The sequence below is a fragment of the Podarcis filfolensis genome (assembly GCF_964270895.1).
Source record: "Podarcis filfolensis genome assembly, chromosome: 11".
NCBI lineage: Eukaryota > Metazoa > Chordata > Lepidosauria > Squamata > Lacertidae > Podarcis > Podarcis filfolensis.
Window position 1 is genome coordinate 14,962,237 of NC_139613.1, and position 19,765 is coordinate 14,982,001.

At 42.9% G+C, this 19,765-nt stretch overlaps 1 protein-coding gene across 5 annotated transcripts in view; it reads left to right on the top strand.

The window, feature by feature from the left end:
* Nucleotides 1-3,973: 3,973 nt before the first annotated feature.
* The window catches only part of MALT1 (MALT1 paracaspase), a 41,766-nt gene continuing 25,974 nt past the window's right edge, over nt 3,974-19,765 (top strand). For 2 of the 5 annotated variants that reach the window (XM_083575602.1, XM_083575603.1), the window contains exons 1-5: nt 4,548-5,058; nt 7,950-8,116; nt 11,649-11,770; nt 12,602-12,752; nt 18,720-18,898. In XM_083575602.1, the coding sequence (XP_083431728.1) occupies nt 4,901-5,058; nt 7,950-8,116; nt 11,649-11,770; nt 12,602-12,752; nt 18,720-18,898 (777 nt within the window). In that variant the 5' untranslated portion in view covers nt 4,548-4,900. The other 3 variants (XM_083575605.1, XM_083575606.1, XM_083575604.1) reach the window with 3 other exon arrangements.

Below are 19,765 nucleotides of genomic sequence, written 5' to 3' on the forward strand. Positions count from 1 at the left end.
AATAGAGGCAACGGAAAGCATGAGTCATTCCCTCCAGCTTCCTTCTTGCAATTTCTTGCCATTTAGCAGGTTTCTGAAGCACCACCTCAGTTTCCTGTGCATCAATGAAGCGATTATCCCCAGTACCAGGTGTACTGTTGTCTGCAATATTGCCTCCCTCCTCCTCAGGATTTAGTGTAAATCCTGATGTCATCCTCTTGATGTCATGAACTGGTTGGGTGCCAAGGAGTCGTGGGAGTGCCAGCTGGGAAACCCCCAAGGGAAGAAGGCTCAGAGCCCAGGGATTGGTGCTGGGATGATGATGAGCAGTCAGAAGGAGAAGAGGGAGAAGACTGGGAGGAACAGATGTTGGAAGCTGAAGAGGTAACAGGGCTTAGTGAGCAGGAAGAGGCTGTGGTAGAGAACAGTCCAGAATTAGAGGCAGAAATGGAGGCAGAGATGAGGCAGGCTGCTGAAGAATCCAGGGAGTCTCCCCCTCCTGCTGCAACCAACTCCCCTCCCCTCTGCACTATGAGGCAAGTTATGTGGAGTGTTGATCAGTAGCCTTCTGTGTTCTGACTGTAAAACACAGTTGAGCTTTAACAAAAGATATTCAGCCGGCTGAAACGGAATCTTAGCTTTTAATCAGAAATACAAAGAAATGTTGCCATTTAAACAGCTAGCATGATGTACAAACCTCATAAAAGAAAAGGAAATAAGTATCCTGCCTCTGCTTGATTATTTTCCTCCTTAATCCTCTACACTAATCTATCACACTCAATAGGAAAACTTGAAAGCCTAATTACCACCCCATTCACTTCCCAGAACAAGGAATTTCAAATTACTCTGAGATTTGGCAGATGACACATTTGACCCTGCTCTGAAAAATAGTCAGGGTTGCACCAAATGTTTCCCTGCTGTTGCCCAACTACCTGTAATACTCAGCTAAACTGCATCCAACCGTAGATTATTATCATTTTTCGTAGAGATGCAGTATTTTATTTTAAGGACATCCTTCTCTGCAGCAGCTAATTCATTAGTCTATTTAATATATTGATATACCACTATTCATTATAAAAGTCTACGGTGATGTCCAAAATACATTAAAACAACATGTTTAAATAGTAAATGCAGCAATTTACAGTGGAATTAAATTCTAGGCATTAAAAGCATCCAACCAAAGCGCAACACATTTAAATTCCGTTTAAAACATAGTTTCTTAACTTCCCAAGTGAAATCAAGGTATCCCAGTACTGTAAGCCTACAGTTGTATGAATGAGCCGCACATATGACTGCCATCCTCAAAGTCCCAGCACCTGATAACTGGACTATAGAATCTAGTTATCTTAATTCTTAACTCTTAAGAAGTCTTAACTATTCAAATACTAGAAGCATATTATTGGAGTCATTGTCTGTCTAATGTAACACTTCATTGCTCATACAACTGTGAACACTCAGTTGTGCAATAAAGCAGCTTATCTAAACAGTTTGTAAGATGCAAAAGCCAACATCCACTTAATTAGTTATTTGCAAGGCTAAGTGCCAGTTGCTAAGATACGTTGCTGAACGTATATAGCATTGCCAAAAAGGTTAATACAGCCAGTGTCGTAATATTTTAGCGCACATTAGTTCGTGTTTTCATTGTTTGCATGCCAAAAATTCCTCACCCAAGTGGAAAGTGCTCTGCTCATGGGTACTTCAGAACAGGAGAGGAAACATTTAAAAGAGGATGGCATTCCTAGAAGAGGGTTTCCCAAAAACTTTCTATGCAAATTAGGGTAATCTGCATTGGAACATTTTCAGCTTGCATCATAACATTTTCTGGCGCCATAAGGAGTGAACTAATTTAGCATGCTTATTTTACTTGTATTTGCTAAACAAAGCTTTTAAAAAGCACCCCATGATTTTTTGTTTTTGTCCCAATGGAAATATTTGAGGGAGGGGGTGGAATAAAGCACACTTAATATGGTTTAAATGCCATGTTCTGTGGACATTTTTTATTGGATTTTTTATTTTAAAAATTAAAGACAATAGGATGTACTCCCATCATATTGTTTAAATTTAAGGGGGAAATCCACAAGGTACTGAAACAAGCTGACACACTAATAAATTTTAGTGCCCAAAGAAGTGTGCTTGATTTGCTAATTCACACTTGGTTGCTATAATCACCTGAAAAACATTAATTACAACTTTGAAACTGTCACGTTTGCCTAATATTGTACTTTTGGCATCCATTCAATGTTACTAATGAACTTCTGTTACCAGAATGAAAGAAGCAAATCAATAGGGGGGAATACACATCGCCGCTCCTGCACAAGAAATGGCTTTTGGGCAACACTCTATGCACGTAGTGTATCTGAATTAACCATTTCCTTATTAGGAATGTGTTCCCCAAATGCCCTTTCCCTCTGTCTGTCTGAGCAGCTTTTCCCAATCTGTTGCCCAAAGAATCCTGGTATCTATTATTTACCTCCCACAGAGCTACAGGTCCCAGCACCCTTAAGAGATTACAGTTCCCAGGATTATTTGCAGCAAATCATGTGCTTGTAACTCCATCAGAGAAGCTGCCAAAATTTGTGTGACTGTTTTGGGCTGGATGACACCTCAGAGTCCCCTCCCAACCAAGTGATTCATGACTGTGTTTCTGTGAATGGATTTTCCTGTGAGTGTAAGTTTCTCAGCACTCTCTTTTGTTAAGGAGAATAGCTCACTTCCAGAAACTCCCAGAAACTATTTTAGAGAAGTGGGCATGTATTTTCTTCCCTCACCTTTCCTCTCCCCTAGTTGCAGATGAGGTCGTCAAGCTGCAATGCATGCAGAAACAGCTCTTCGATAGAAAGAAAGAGGGGCGCAGGTGTCTCCCCTAGTGGGACAGCAGTACTGTATCCTGGAAAATGAAGGAAACCAGAAAGCAAGGGAGAAGTGCTACAGCCACCATCTCTACAAAGGGATAAATGGGGAACCAATACAACTTGATTTTTGAAAGATAGGGTATTCGGAAACGGGTGGAAGTGATAATAAAGGCAGTGCTATTTTTCTAGAACGCCTTCCTTGTTCTCTTACAATGGCAATGATGCCCACCTGAGAGGTGCTGGAACGGAGTTCTCTGTGAACAAAAGGACTGCAATGGTTCCTAGAGGTTTACAAAAGAGGGAGGTCATCAGTGTTGTATGTAAGAACTAATGAAGCGCACCAATGGACTCACAGAAGTTCAGTCCAGTGCTTTAAAAAAACTACTATAATGCTGCACTGGGGCATATGAAATAATGAGAGAGTACTGCACCAGCGAGCATAAGAAAAGTTTATTTCTTATGCAACTAAGTTGCACACATCTAGGATAGCTGAACAGGACTCCAGGTCAGAAGGTTGGAACCAGGCCAGTCTTAAGACGCAGGACATCTAATATTAGAAATGAAGTACTGGGTAGAGGGAGAATCTGGAACAAGTTGTGAGAAAGTCAAGAGAGTCACAACCACATGATTAAAAAACAACAACACACAACTAGATGGCAATCCAGGAGCCAGTCAGACAAAAGCTTTTATCTGAGCTGAACAAGTCAGATGGAAAGAGAGCTGAGGCAAAAGGGAGAACCTACTAAGAAACTGAGTGGTGTTTGTGTCCATTTTCAAGGAGGGCAATTTTGCAGGCTGAGAGGCTGTATGCTGGCATGGAAAGACATTGAGGATAGAAGCAGGGCATTGAAATCCTACAAGGGGCAGCAGGAAGCATGAGGCTTCTATCCTATACACTCAACTGGGAGCAAGACCCACTGTACTCAGAGAACTTGCATCTGAGTAGGCAGATGTTGAGAATCACAGTACAGTGGTACCTCGGGTTAAGTACTTAATTCATTCCGGAGGTCCGTTCTTAACCTGAAACTGTTCTTAACCTGAAGCACCACTTTAGCTAATGGGGCCTCGCGCCCCCGCCACACGATTTCTGTTCTCATCCTGAAGCAAAGTTCTTAACCCGAGGTACTATTTCTGGGTTAGCGGAGTCTGTAACCTGAAGCGTATGTATTTAAGCATATGAAGGAAAACCACCGAAGATAGCAAAATTGGGTGCTGTGAAGTCTGCTTCATATATTGCATTTTAGTGGGCTACGTATTGCAGTTTCAGCAGGTCTGAATGCAGGATTTTTGTTAGGGAGGGCAGGCCTTTTGTTTGGTGGGCGGGGCAGAACCTCAGTTTGCTATGTATTTTTATTGATTTTTTAGGGGGGCAGCTGCCCCTCCCTATGGCTACACTCATCTTAATGTACAGTACTAAAACTGGGGCAAGTGTTATCTGTTTCACAACAGACTTCACAGAATCTTGTTTCATAGAGTCTTGCCACATCCAAGAATGGCCTAAGGCGTTTTAGAAAACAAGCAGGAAAGCACGGCACTCTGCAACATTTCATTGCACAGGTCCAAACCTATAATGCATTGCTTATTATTATTATTCCTACCACCAACACGGCACCTTGAGGTCCTTGCAGGAAAGGCGGGACGCTGCTAGAGAGAGAGGTAAATGAAAATGAAGTAATAAAAAATATGCACGCATTAACCCACCCCCCTCAGCAAGGAAGCAGGAGGTCTGATTTTGGAGAGGGGCCACACAGGTGTCTCCCTCCCAAGCCTGGCAAACACGAAGTCCCCTCTGAGAGGGGCGGGAAAGGCGCGCGAAATTTCGGAGAGGCGGCGGCGCGGCCTGCCTGCCTGCCCCGGTGTCGGCTTCCCCACAGCCTGGAGAGGGCGGGCGGCTGAGGAGAAGCGAGGCGAGGCTCCGGCGCGGGGCCTCCGCGGGCTTCCTGCTACGACGGGGCGGGGATTTCCTGAGGAGTTTCGCGGCGCCTTGCTTCCCTTTCGCTTTTTGCACGCAAAGTCCGAGGGAAAAAGAAGTCTTTCTGAGGGGACGAGCCTCCTCCAGCGGCACCGGCATGGCGGGCTCGCTGCCGCCGGCCGCCCCTCTGCCCATCCACCGTCTCGAGGAGCCGCTGCTGAGGAGGCTGAGCGGCTCTCTGGACCGGGCGGCTCCGGGCAGAGGCTGGAGGGACTTGGCGCAGCTGGCCGGCAGCCACCGCGGCGTGAAGCTGAGGTGAGGCGAGGTGTAAGGGGTGCGGGGACCTCGCTGGTGCCTCAGGCCGTCGAGGGAAAGGCAGGCCTCTCTCTCTCTTTTTGCGAGGCTTTCGGGCGCCACAGGAGTCTTCGTCGACTGGCCTGAAACCCGTTTGTGGGCGCTTTGCGTTGATGAGGAGGAGGAGGAGGAGGAAGACGCTCCCCCAGCGATGCTGGATGAGGAGACTCGGGGCAGGGCGAGAAAAGTGCTTCTTCGCACACAGTTTAAACAGTGGGACTCGCTGCCACATGACGGCCGCCCGCTTGCATAGCTTTTAAGAGCGGGTTAGAGAAGGCTAAGCCATATGAAAGAATCTTTCATATGTGGTGGACGTGTAAAAGGGTAAAAGAGTATTGGAAAAACTGTAATTTATAATGAATTTTTTTGGGGGGTGGGGGGGATGTTTTTAAAAGCACTTTCCTAAAAAAACACACAAAAACCAGAGTCCTTTTTGTTGGGGATAATTCAGATGGAAATTCCCAGGTGTCAAAAAAGGTTATTTATGTACGCCACTACTGCTGTCCATGTTTCATTAGCCCCAGAATGGGAAAACGAGCGAGGTCCCAACCAAAGAAGAATGGCAACTTAAACTGATGGAATATGCACAGCTTGCGGACCTAACATATAGAATAAGAGAACAAGAAGAACATGCGCTTAAAGAAGATTGGATAATGTTTATTGAGTATGGGGGGGCATTGTGTACACTTGAAAATGTCGGCAGCAATAAGATAAATTCAACAGTGTAAATAAGTTTTGATGGATGTAATAATGGAATTCTGAATGGTTTAGTTTATGTAAAACATGCAGGGATTTATGTTATGTTATTCAAAATGAACCATGGAAAGAGAAGAAGGGAAGTCATTGATATTTTAAGGTTGTTTAAATGAAAATTCTAAACTGTAAAACAGAAAATTTAATCAAAATTATATGTGTGTGTGTGTGTGTGTGTGTGTGTATATGAAGGCTAAACTAAAACAAAAAAGTGCCTGCACATTTGCAAAGCTAAGCAGGGTCCGGTGCTCAAAAGGATATGTTTGCATGATGCTCTTGAAATGACTGTTTTGCTCATAGCTGAGTTAATGGGGGGGGGGGGGAGAGAACCGCCTTCCCCTAATCAAAATCAATACAGATCTGAGGTTCTGCCCTCAAAAGCCTCCACTCCCCACAAAAATGCTGGCTACACCAATGACTGAGTTCGCTTCTATATCCTGCATCGTGGACCCCCCCCATAGTGTTGTTGGGGGGCCTTCTTTACAGCCACAGCAGGCACTGTAATTCTTCCAAATGTGCATTTCTGCATTGACTCCTGAGACAGACGGATGCCAACCCAACAAAAATAATAGATTGGCTTTCAAGAGGTGGGACCAGGAGGAAGATCAGGCTCCTCCAAAGTTATCTCAAACCTCTTCACTGTTTCTAAGGGCTGAAAGAAGTGATAATGGGGTTTGGGTTTTCCTGGGAGGATTTACACCACAGTATGTGTTTCGCAATGGAAGACATGTCCCTTTTAGGAATGCATGCTTTCATAAAATGAATGGGCAACATAATAAATGGACAAAGCACAAATCAAATTAGGCAACTGGAAGGGGTGCAACAGTGGCCAAATCTAAAATCAAAGTTGTAATTAATTTTTTTTTTGGGGGGTGGCAGCTATATATTTATCTGCCCAGCTCTTCAGGCATGCTAAAATCGGTATATTAATAATTTTCAGTACCTTTCTCCCTTTAATATTTAAATAGCACATGAGAAGTGTGTGCTATTGAGCTGTCATGTCTTAACTTATTTCCAAGTATTCCAATAAAAATAATTTTCAGGTGGATATTGGAAAAGCAGACAGTAAAAGTAGAACAATAGAAAACTTCATTGGAAAGTGATGGGGGAAAGACCTGACAGTGCAGGTAGAAAATAGCCATAGCAGCTATCTTTTAGGCTTCCTTTAATGGGATTTTGAATCAAGGCAGCATTTAAAGGATAACATGTTGGACTCTATGTTTCTTCCCAAAGGAACCCATCATGATAAAAAATATAATCAGCTAAACACAATTATTACATTTTATAGAATCATAGGATTACAGAGTCAGAAGGGACCCCAAGAGTCATCCAGTCCAACCCCTTGCAATGCAGTGTATTTATTTCAACAATTTCATAGAATCATAGAGTTGGAAGGGACTCTGAGGATCATCCAGCCCAGTGGTTCCCAAAGTGGATGATACCGCCCCCTGGAGGGCACTGGGACGATCGGGGGCGGTAGTAGCCTCTGGATGGCAGGTTTCCCACTTCAGTTTGTTCTGTTGTCCAAGATAGCCAAATTGTGAGCAACAGTATTCTGATACTGGGATTCATAACATTGCATGAATCCTTCATCAAAGTAAATATACACTCTCTAGAAATGAGGCTAATGATAAGCTGGAATATTATAGACAAAAGAGTTAAGTAAGTATGGGGCTTAAAGCATCACTGTAAATACAGAGTCATATTCTTGTTAAAAGGAACCGAGAAGTTGTATTGAGGAAGTGTTTGATATAAATAGCTGGGCAGTCTACATTCACATATTTCACTCTAGCACCAGAACTCGTTTTTGAGGCATGTTCTAGGGGAGAAAGGTTTTTAGTCCCATAATTAGTCATAGTCATATCATAGTGGGATGTGGGTGGCACTGTGGTCTAAACCACTGAGCCTCTTGGGCTTGCTGATCAGAAGGTTGTCGGTTTGAATCCCCGTGGCAAGGTGGGCTCCCGTTGCTCTGCGAGATGAGCACTGCAACCCCATAGCCGCCTTTAACTGGACTTAACTGTCCAGGGGTCCTTTACTTTTCATAATTATATAAATATAAAAATATTTTCTTTTTTATATTTTATGATTCTTTGCAGTTCCCTGGAATTGGAACAGTGTTCTCTCCAAGTACTGGAGCCTGAAGGAAGTCCGAGCTGGAGTCTTCTTCAACTAATGGGAGAGAGAGGTTGCACTGTGTTGGAGCTGACAGAATTGCTGCAGGCCTTAGAACACACTGAGGCACTTCAGTGCCTCAACCCCCCAAGTGAGTTTATGGTTCTGCTAAATCTGAGTTATGTGTTATGTTGAAAATTTGGAAAGTGGCTTGGCTCTGCTGGTTCAGAACTTGGGAGGCTTCCACGAACAGGCAAGAAAATATTGGAGGCTAAAATCATAACTGGGAGGGAAGGAAGGGAGAATGGTCAACTTTCTCCTCTCATTTCCAGTTACCTGTCTTGTTTTGGAGTTATCAAAGTCCCTTCAGCTTCACCTGTTGGGAGGGAGACTTTAAAGGTCTACATGTGCAGACTCAGAGTCAGGCTACTTTTATGCTAAGTGCAACATTTTCCAGACTGGTAGCCATTTTAGTCTCTTGCAGCAAGAACAAATACAGTGGTACCTTGGTTTATGAACTTAATCCATTCCGGAAGTCCGTTCTTAAACCGAAACCGTTCTTAAACCGAGGCGCGCTTTCCCTAATGAGGCTTCCCGCTGCCGGTGCCCTTCCACCATTTGGATTCCGTTCTTAGACCGAGGTAAAGTTCTCAAACCTGGACACTACTTCCGCTTTTGTGGAGTTCGTAAACTGAATCATTCGTAAACAGGACTGTTCTTAAACCGAGGTACAACTGTATTGGCAAATATATTATGGAAGAAGATTTTGTGGACCACAATCCACCTCACTAGATATGTAACCTGGCAATCCATGATCCAGTGTACTTAGTGTATGCTAAAGACAAAATATAAAGCAGACTTTCAGAAGCCAGGGTTCTGATGCAGTGAGCTGCCACAAAGGCAAATAAGTATTTAGGATGGGGTGGAATGACAGCTATACGAGTCACATGAAAAGTAAAGGTAACAGTATTGGCCCATAAGAAAAATCCCATGCATATCAGGGCAATACGTTTGTCAGGCCAACCACAGTATCATGAAATAGTGTGCAGGCTTTTGAATTCTCCAGACCTCTTCATCATGCAAAACAAAAATGGTAAATAAGGCAGAGTGGGGGAGTTGACTGCTTGTAAAGCCATGAGTCTGTGTCTTGAAAGAGTCTTAATACAGAATGTGGTAGGAAATAGCATGCATGCAAATTAGGCTCTTTTAGTTGGCAGCATATCAGTGTAGCATCTTGCCTTAAGGTGTTGAGTTGGCCTTGTATGCAGTGACAGCAGTGTGTACTGGACCTCTGGTGTGAAAATCCATCACCTTTATTGGAGGTACTGTAGAAACCCCTTGTTTTAGTCCAAGGATGCATGATGGACAGGAGGACATGGAACATCTCTCATGTGAATTTTGGCTCCACAAAGCCGTCTTTCTCTCCCCCTCCCTTTTTAATAATATAATTATAATTATTATTTATTACTTAGGGCTTTACCATTTAAACACCTAGTATCATAGAAAACACCTTGTTGTAGAGCAACCAATGCTAAGTTTTCTAAATATTACCGGTTGAGTCTTAAAACAAGTTAAACATTGTCACGTTATCAGAAACCAGACATTAAAATCTGTTATCAATAACCAAACCAGAAAGAGAAATAAATAAAAAGTGGGTGGGGCAAAATCGCTTCCTTTCTTCTGTTAGATCACATAAAGAAAAATTCGCAAAACGTTGCCATTCATAAAATTTCTTACTTTATATATTTCTTGTTTCAAACTAGTTGTTCTGTATGCGACTTCACATGCCTGTTTGGTATCATTTGTTTATATTTGGAAATAGAGTCAGATTGGGGGGGGGGGAATGTGTCTGTGTGTTTAGTAACACAAAAAATCAAATAGGATGTACAGATCAATCAAAGGCAAATAAAAAAAACTGTGACTGTGAATGAGTGAAGTACAGAGATTGTTTACATCTTCATCTTCAATATTAAAAAGTACCGTATTTTTTGCTCTATAAGACTCACTTTTTCCCTCCTAAAAAGTAAGGGGAAATGTGTGTGCGTCTTATGGAGTGAATGCAGGCTGCGCCGCTATCCCAGAAGCCAGAACAGCAAGAGGGATTGCTGCTTTCGCTGCGCAGCGATCCCTCTTGCTGTTCTGGCTTCTGAGATTCAGAATATTTTTTTTCTTGTTTTCCTCCTCCAAAAACTAGGTGCGTCTTGTGGTCTGGTGCGTCTTATAGAGAGAAAAATACGGTAAATACAAACCGATGGGTCAGAATTTACATCTAAATGAAATCAGATCAAAAGCCATTTTAAAAGTAGAATTGGTTGGGGAAGAGGGCAGTCTGAAACATGTCTAGGCCAGGCAAAAGGAGAATCCATCAGCATGAAGGCAAATGCCCCCTCCATAGCGATGCGTGAATCATGAATGGAATTTTATTTCACAACAGAATAAGATAGGTGTGCCATGCTGGTTGATTACTTTAGCTATGTCAGTTCAAGCTACTCTGTTTGTACATCTGTGTATACACAAAGGATGGGGTTGCTTATCAGCCACAGACCATTAAGGTGAATGTGGCTATAATGTTGCCACTTTGCAGTAGTGCTGAATAAAAACAGGTGCTCCTTCTGAGAGTTCTATAACAGCAATCCCATCAAAATTCCAGGCAAATGAGAAATATTCTGCTTGCATATGTTGACATTGTAACCTTGACTGTGTAGAGAGCAAATTGAATTTAATGACCATCTGCCAATGCAATATAGAGGTCAAAGTCTTCATTGTTGTGATTTTATTCACCTTTGTTGGCTTAAGGTCTTCGTTGGCGCTGTGGTCTAAACCACTGGGACTCTTGAGGTTGCCGATTGTAAGGTTGGCAGTTTGAATACCTGTGACGGGTGAGTTCCCGATGCTCTGTCCCAGCTTCTGCCAACCTAGCAGTTCGAAAGTAAACCAGTGCAAGTAGATAAATAGGTTCCGCTAGGGCGGGAAGGTAAATGGCCTTTCCGTGCGCTCTGGTTTCCGTCAGTGTTCCATTGCGCCAGAAGCAGTTTAGTCATGCTGGCCACATGACCCGGAAAGCTGTCTGTGGACAAATGCTGGCTCTCTTGGCCTGAAGCAAGATGAGTGCCACACTCCATAGTTGCCTTTGACTGGACTTAGCCATCCAGGGGTTCTTTACCTTTTACCTTACCTAAAATATGGGCAGTGTTCTCACAATATTTTAATGGCATGCATAGAGATGAGAACCTAGTTAACTACCCTTTAGCCGCGATTCTTAAGTTCAAGCTAGCATGGCACGGCTCATATGTCATGTAAATCCATAGTTAATGTTTAACTGCAGTTTAGTGCAAACAAGCAACAAACATGCTGCTTTAAAGTCTGTGATTCTGGCCACACGAGAGGCTTGGGCTTGCTTTGTCATCTGAACCCGGCCATGTGGTTTGTTTCTCTCTAGAGATATTCCCAAGGTTTGTTCTTGATTTACCACCCATGGTTTGCTTGGGAGTACCAAACCTCCAGCTTGGGTTCGGCTGGCACAATGATATCAAAAGCCACTGAGATGTCAAACAACAGAAGTAACAGGACTTTATTCTCAAATTGTCTTGCAAACAATTCACAATTACGTTAATAATAAAACATCAAGTGTAAATGGTTCAATCTTTTGCATTAAACATGACTTGTCTTTTCTTTTTTTACAGGTATAATGATAGTTGTAGAACCAGAATCTCAAGCTGTTCTATCTGGCCAAACAGTGAAGCTAAGCTGCTGGGCAGCTGGTTATCCACTTCTTCATTATCAGTGGTTCAAAGAAAACAAAGCGGTAAATCAATTTACAAGGAAGCTCTGGGAATAACGGGAGTGTTGATAAGTAAACTATGAAGCAAAATGGTCATCATTCTTAGCTGGTAAATAAAACTGCTAATATCATAATGCCATTCTGCAAACGAATGGTGAGATCATACTTGGAATGTTGTGTACAGTTCTGGTTGCTTCACCTCTAAAAGGATATTGTAGATCTAGAAAGGATTCAGAAAAGGGCACCAAAAATGGCCAGGGAATTAGAGCAACTCGCCTATAAACATTTGGCCTTTTTCTTTTTGAAAAAGTGAGGTTTATTCAAGTACAAATGGTGTGGACAAATTGGAAATACTAGTACTCATGGCCATCCAAAGAGGCTGAATATTGGAAGATCCAGGATAGCCAATATAAAATAAATCATTGCACAGTGCATAATTAAAACTATGGCATTTCCTGAACATGATGGAATTCCCTCCTGCAGGCTATCAACTTGAGTGGCTTGAAATTCTTGATGAATTCTTTGAGGATAAGACTTTTTAAAAGCTATCATTGGCATATTTTGCCTCTACTGGCTTGCTTCTGAATGCCAGTTGCTGGAATATCATGGGGAGAGTGCTGTGGTATTCAGGTCCCACTTCCAAGCTTCCTATAGAGTCTAGTTGGCCACTTGGATAACAGAATGTTGGACTACATGGACCTTTGGCCTGATCCAGCATAGCTCCTTTAATGTTCATATGTTAAGTTCAAACTATAATCATCTTTGATTATAGTTCTTGTATGAAAAAGCAAGTACTATTGTGCTTTATCCTCCATCGTTGCAATTTGCATTTTATTTTTTTTGTTTCTAACTCAGGTTCCACGTGGCAATACCCAAGAACTGGTGCTCAACCAAGTAAGTGCAGAGGATGCTGGTTTTTACATATGCCGAGTAAACAGTGACTATACTTACCAGTTCAGCCAGTGGGCACAGCTAGATGTCTGCGAAATCCAAGGAGCTTGCCATGGTGAGTTAAGAAACGTATGTTGTACAATAAATGCATTCTGCTGCGACGATGATGCTTTTGGGTCTTTGCAGCCAGTGGGTTATGGCTGCTTACGTGTTACTGTTTTTTCTTCTCTTGGTAATGATTGTGAAGAATGTCTCAGACCGGCGTAGAGCCACTGATGATGGAATTTTCCTCCTGTTCTATAGTTCCTGCTTCCAGAAAGTACAAGTGCTCCTGTCCATTGTTCTCCATGCCTCCATCTTGAGAACAGGATTGTTCCCCCCCTCTTTTTTCTGCTTTGTTTCAACTTGCAGTCACTTCCTTTAAGTAGTAGAATCAAATGGAAATGCTTTTCCTGAGGCTTACCGCTTCACCTATCAGGTGCAGAGGGTTAATGTTTCCCCTCGGATAAATGCCCCACATAATGAAAAGTCACGAGTGTGGCCTTTGCCTGACATCTTAGCTTTCTTTGTGGAGGCAGGTTTTCCCCCATTAGGGAAGCATTCAAACTTGCCACCACCTGCAGCCTGAGGTGATTCAGTCTATAAAAAGCATAGCCATTTGATTCCACTGGCTGCATAAAAGGGCCCCGAGTTACAATTAAAGTATATGTTCAGATCCCCTCCTACCCTTCAGTCTCTTTTGGTCTTCCCTAATCTCTAGTGCTTATTCAGCTGCTCAGTCAATGCAAGTCCCAAAGTCATTTTTGTGATATTTTGTGATAATCTTTGCATGATTTATTGTTCTCCCCACCCCAGTCAGCCTCTGCTTGAGCAGGCAAGCACACATACAAATAGGACCATAGCTCAGTGGTTGGGACAACCCAGCCAGATGGGCGGGGTATAAAATTATTATTATTACTATTAGTGGTAGAGCACCTGCTTTGAATGCAGAAGGTCCCAGATTCAATTTCTGGCATCTCCAGGTAGGGCTGAAGATGAGTCAATAGTATGATACCATGATCTTCATGGAATGGTTGTGAGGCATTGGGAAGAGATAGTTCACCTCTGTCAAAAAATGTATTCAGTATAGATATATTCTCCCAAACTGAGAGAGGGAACGTGCAGGTTCAGCCCCCCCCCAAATCCCCACAGCCCTGAAAAACTACGAGTGAAACATTCACAAAATGATGGTTTATTGTGGAGAGGGGTACTTTTTACTACGGCTGCCACTCAGTTAAGGACTGGGTGAGTATTCTTGCACTCAATAAAAAGAGGACATTTAAAGCAGCTATAGTGGAGTAGATAGAGTTGTTACAGTCAGCATTCAGTAGATGAATTTGACAATTGCAGTAGCAGAGAGAAAGAATTGCATTTCCCCTCAACAAAACATAGCCCACTGAGTGCAGGGGAAATGTGATACCTTGCAACAGAAGTACAAACTCGAGGGAGGATGTCTAGACTTTGCACGCTGTATTATTTGTTATTCTCATATGCTAGCTTTTCTTTACGAAGCTCAAGATGATGGTGTATTTCCTTCACAGCCTATGAGATAAGATGGAGAGAGGGGGAGGGAGGGAGGGAGGGAGAGAGAGAGAGAGAGTTGCCTCAGACTACATAGTGAATTCTATAGCCAAGTGGGGATTTGAGGCGGAATTTTCCATTTCCAAATGTTACAGACCTAGACACTGTGGGTGGTATCCAGCTAAGTTTTAATCAAATTGGACCCACTGAGATTAATGGACATAGCTTAGTCATGTTCATTAATTTTAGTGGGTCTACTCTGAGTAAAGCATAGCTGTACCACAAGGAAAACTAAGAGTATATTTATTGCTCCAAAAACTGTCCGGAGAGGTCCTGAGAATCATGTTCTGTGAACTTGTTTCGGTTTCACTAAAATTGCTTGAATCATCCACAGCCGTAATGAGCATTTTCTTCTGCAAGGTTCCCTTTTTCCACAGACACCAGACTATACTTCTGGTTTCATAAGGTTAAGTTACTTCCCAGTTCATAGTACACTACCCTGGAAAAGTTATGATTAATTATGCCAAACTGTTCCGTAATTAGTGAAATTTTGATGGCGTTCCCGGCATCCAAAGGTCAATGAGCCACCTTGAAACTGCACAGAGAAGAATCTATTATAAAGCAGTACATAATTGTAATTTTTGCAGAAAACTGCAGTAGTATTTTGTGTGTAACATTATACCAGGGAAGTATGCATATGAGGAACACAGTAATAACTACAATGCAATTCCAAGGGAGCAGGCCATGACCCTGGAATGAGCCGTCCTACCCCAGCTGTTTATATTATTGTCATCACTCTCCTAGCACTATGGTTTGTGCAAGAAATGCTCTTCAGTCTTTTCTGACTACCTGATTTTAAAAGAGGATTTCGTATTATTGTCAAACTGTTTATTATTGTCAAACTGTTCTGACGTTACACTGATTTTTGCATTTATGCATGTTCAAATGAACTACAGTTAAGAAAAAATGGGAGTGCTATAAGACTCCCCCAGGAGGAGAGTTCAGATGCTATACGTTTCTCTCTTTGATTGAAAAAAATTAAATTTACGATCTTTATAGACCATTTGTATTATTATTAGATGTCCTTCTGATAATTTAAATAGCTACATTTCCAGGGGCTCATTTGAATTGAAAAGAATGTCTCGATGTCATATGGCATTTAATTTGTTCGGCTTTCTTAATTTTTATTATTATTAATTGAATTTATAGCTGAAGGAGCCCATAGAGACCAAAAGATTTGCAGTCAAAACATTTCCGTTACTACTACTACTACTACTACTACTACTACTACTAATAATAATAACAATAATAATTTATTATTTATACCCCGCCCATCTGGCTGGGCCTCCCCAGCCACTCTGGGCGGCTTCCATAGAAACCAAAAATACAGTAAAATATCACACGTTAAAAACTTCCCTGAACAGGGCTTAAGATGTCTTCTGAATGTCAGGTAGTTGTTTATCGCTTTGACATCTGCTGGAAGGGCGTTCCACAGGGCGGGCGCCACTACCGAGAAGGCCCTCTGCCTGGTTCCCTGTAGCTTTGCTTCTCGCAATGAGGGAACCGCCAGAAGGCCCTCGGCGCTGGACCTCAGCATCCGAGCAGAATGATGGGGGTGGAGACGCTCCTTCAGGTATACTGGACCGAGGCCGTTTAGGGCTTTAAAGGTCAGCACCAACACTTTGAATTGTGCTCGGAAACGTACTGGGAGCCAATGTAGGTCTTTCAAGACCGGTGTTATATGGTCTCGGCGGCCGCCCCCAGTCACCAGTCTAGCTGCCGCATTCTGGATTAGTTGTAGTTTCCGAGTCACCTTCAAAGGTAGCCCCACGTAGAGTGCATTGCAGTAGTCCAAGCGGGAGATAACCAGAGCATGCACCACTCTGGTGAGACAGTCCGCAGGCAGATAGGATCTCAGCCTACGTACCAGATGGAGCTGGTAAACAGCTGCCCTGGACACAGATTTGACCTGTGCCTCCATGGATAGCTGTGAGTCCAAAATGACTCCCAGGCTGCACACCTGGTCCTTCAGGGGCACAGTTACCCCATTCAGGACCAGGGAATCCTCCACACCTGCCCGCCTCCTGTCCCCCAAAAACAGTACTTCTGTCTTGTCAGGATTCAACCTCAATCTGTTAGCCGTCAGCCATCCTCCAACCGCCTCCAGACACTCACACAGGACCTTCACCGCCCTCACTGGTTCTGATTTAAAAGAGAGGTAGAGCTGGGTATCATCCGCATACTGATGAACACCCAGCCCAAACCTCCTGATGATCTCTCCCAGCGGCTGCATGTAAATGTTGAAAAGCATGGGGGAGAGGACAGAACCCTGAGGCACCCCACAAGTGAGAGCCCAGGGGTCTGAACACTCATCCCCCACCACCACTTTCTGAACACAGCCCAGGAGGAAGGAGCGGAACCACTTAGGAGGTCAGAGCATGGCTCTTCCTCAATCCTCCATTTAATTCTTTCTCTTGCCCCTATTCTGTGTTCAACATTTGTGTCAAGGCATGATTAGGTGTTAAGTGGGGTTTGTTAAGCTGCGTATGCCACACTGATTAATTGGTAACAGTAGAAGATTGGGAAAGAAGCATGTGTGCATACGGTTAAAAACACCTAAGAGATACGGAAATATTGTTCACGTTATTTGTGAAAATCGGTTTAGTTGTGTGATGGATGAACTGACGTGGTAGTAGTGAATAAGAGAATGATCAACAGGAATGCCTCTGGGAAAGAACAAATAATTCCTTGGCTGGAACCCAGTTACCTGGCTTTTGGGCACATCTTGGGGAATTTTCTGTTTTGAATATTTCCTGTTTTGAAATTATTTGTATCGTGTATATAACGGCTTCAAGAGATGTCTCTAAATATATCTCATGAAGCCATTACACGCACAAAGCACCTAGTAAATTATTTTGGTGTCTTCTATGAAAGCAGCCTTGTATACGTGCAGAGCACATCAATTGTTGGACCCCCTTGAACACAGTCTGCCTGCTCTTCGTGTCCTATAAAATAAGAGCATCTGGAGCTGTAGGAAGACCAGAGAGTTTCAATGCATGCAGTACATGATGATGTTGAACCTTTAATCCAAAGCCCTTGACAGGTTAGGTGGCAACTGCAGCATGTGTCTGGGTTGTCTAAACCTTTTAATCCATGCATGCTGACACATGATTGATTGACCACAACAACTGAGTTAAAAACTTCTGACAGACCTTTCTCTGCTTTAATGGTACAATGTATGCACTCTGTAGTGCCACACATTCAGTGCATACCTAACATCTTGCTAGCTTATGTTTGTGCATTAGAAATATTTGGCCACAGAAGCTTAGTTTTCACTTCGTTTTGTTTTAAATACAGTTAGGAACATGCATTAATTAATTCCAGGTTGTTGTTGTTGTTATTCAGTTATTGCATTTATAACCCACCTTTTTCTCCAAGGAGCTCAAGGTGGGCTACATGGTTCTCCTCCCAATCAAGCACTTCTGATACCACTCTCATTCCTGGGTCTGAAGTGCAACTCCTTCAATGTATTCCTCTAGAAATACGCAAACGACCTGTGAAGAAACAGGAAGACTGATGCTATTCCCTTACTGTCAGTGGCATTGAGCTGTGTAGAATGAGTCTCTGTGTGTGTTACGCAGATTATATTTGGCAATGCTTTAGCGTTAACAGGAAATAAAATGCAGGAACTCAGTGTGAGTTTCTCAGAACGCCTTGGAGAAAGAGGAGGACGTCACTAACTTGAAATAACTTGCTGTGCAGGGTTCTGATCTTTACTTTTTTAAAAAAACTTTTCAATTAGCTTATCTATTATGGCAAGATATTCAATAGTTAATGCAGTTTGAAACCTAGGCTGTGGCTTTTGCTCTGTAGGGTAGCAAGAGGACCCTTCCCCTGTCAGCTGATTTCCTATGTGAGCCTCCTCCCCGCTCCCCCTGAACCCACCCTCACAATCTCTCTTCCACACTTGCTGTGGCAAATGGTTGTTGTCGGCATCCATCTGTCTCAAGAGACAATGGAGTGTGTCTCCAGGGGTGAAGTCAAGCCACTGTGTTAGCAGCAGCAAAGTGACCTCCTCAGGGTGCAAACCTGGGCAGTGTGCATTTATATCCTACCCTTCCTCCGAGGGTGGCAAATGCACAAAAAAAGTTATAACTGTGCTATTAAAAAACAAAATATATTTTAAACAGTTAAAAGCATCTTTTAAAATGTGCTTTAGAAAAGCAACTAGGAAGGGGTAAGTGGCTGTGCAAGGTGGTGAGCAGGGAAGCAATGAAACACTCCTCTTGCTTCTTCTCCTTCACAAATTTTGCAGCTCCCCTTTCTTGGGTCTGCTGCTAAAAAGAGGTAGCACATGTTCCAAATCTGTTTGCTATCAAAGCGTGAATGTTGTTGTATTTTTAAATTGCTTTTATATAAGCAAGAGGTTTTTTTATTATAGAAAGCTGTATATTTTTACCATCTGTTTTTACCATCAGCTGCTAAAGAATCTCAAATTCCCTTTCTTAATCTTGCATTTAAGGAAACTGTCCGGATTTACCTGAAAAGAAAATACATATTTACATCCATCCACAGTGCCAAAACCTGCTAGTAGGGGAAACATTGAGTCTTCAGTGCGGAGCTATAGGAATCCCTATGCCACAATATCAGTGGTACAGAAATGGATCTCCACTGCCTAATGGTGATAAAAAGGTCTATACGGTGAGTCTTAACTCTTTTGCCTTTGTTTGTTTGTTTGTTAGATTGCCATAAGTAATATTTCCAGCATGGCAGGCAGGAGTTACACAGCAAATACTGTAGCTATATACGCAATACTATTACCATAAAACTAAAAACATTAAAATCAGAAAAAAAATCCAACAGCAGCTATCCACATCGCAGGACCTGATAAATTCAGGTATTTCCAAATGCTTGCAGAAAAAGATGAGTATTTGGTCTATGGCAGGCAGGTCCAACTCTCTAGAGGCTGCGATCTACTCACAGTATAATAAAACTGGCAGTGAGCTACTCATAGTATATAAAACTGGCAGTGAGCTACTCATAGTATATAAAACTGGCAGTGAGCTACTCATAGTATATAAAACTGGCAGTGAGCTACTCATTGTCATTGCCAAGAGTTGTTGAGCTTTGGGGGGGGGGGATTGCCCTGAATCGCTCATACAACAATATGTCATCCTCCCTACTTCAAACATTCTGCCACTGCGGAATGGGAAAAAACTTTCAAAACAGTGACGCTGGCAATGGGACATAGCGCCAGGGGTGGGGCGCGGAGCGATTGATCAGGAGCACACAGGCGATCACTTTTTTTAATACCGAGATCGATATGGAGCACCTGTCGAACGCGGTCGACCAGTTGAACATGTCTGGTCTATGGCAACCAATGAGGGAAGCTGAATCTCCTGGAGGCGGGCATTCCGTAGCTGGGATGCCACAACCGAGAAGGCCCTGTGAAACCAGCAGGGTCCCCTTTGCAGACCTTAATTGCCAAGATGGCATTGAACCTAGTAGCACACCGTCAGCCAGTGCAGTTTGCACAGAATGAGTTTTATGTGATTCTGGTAAGACAAA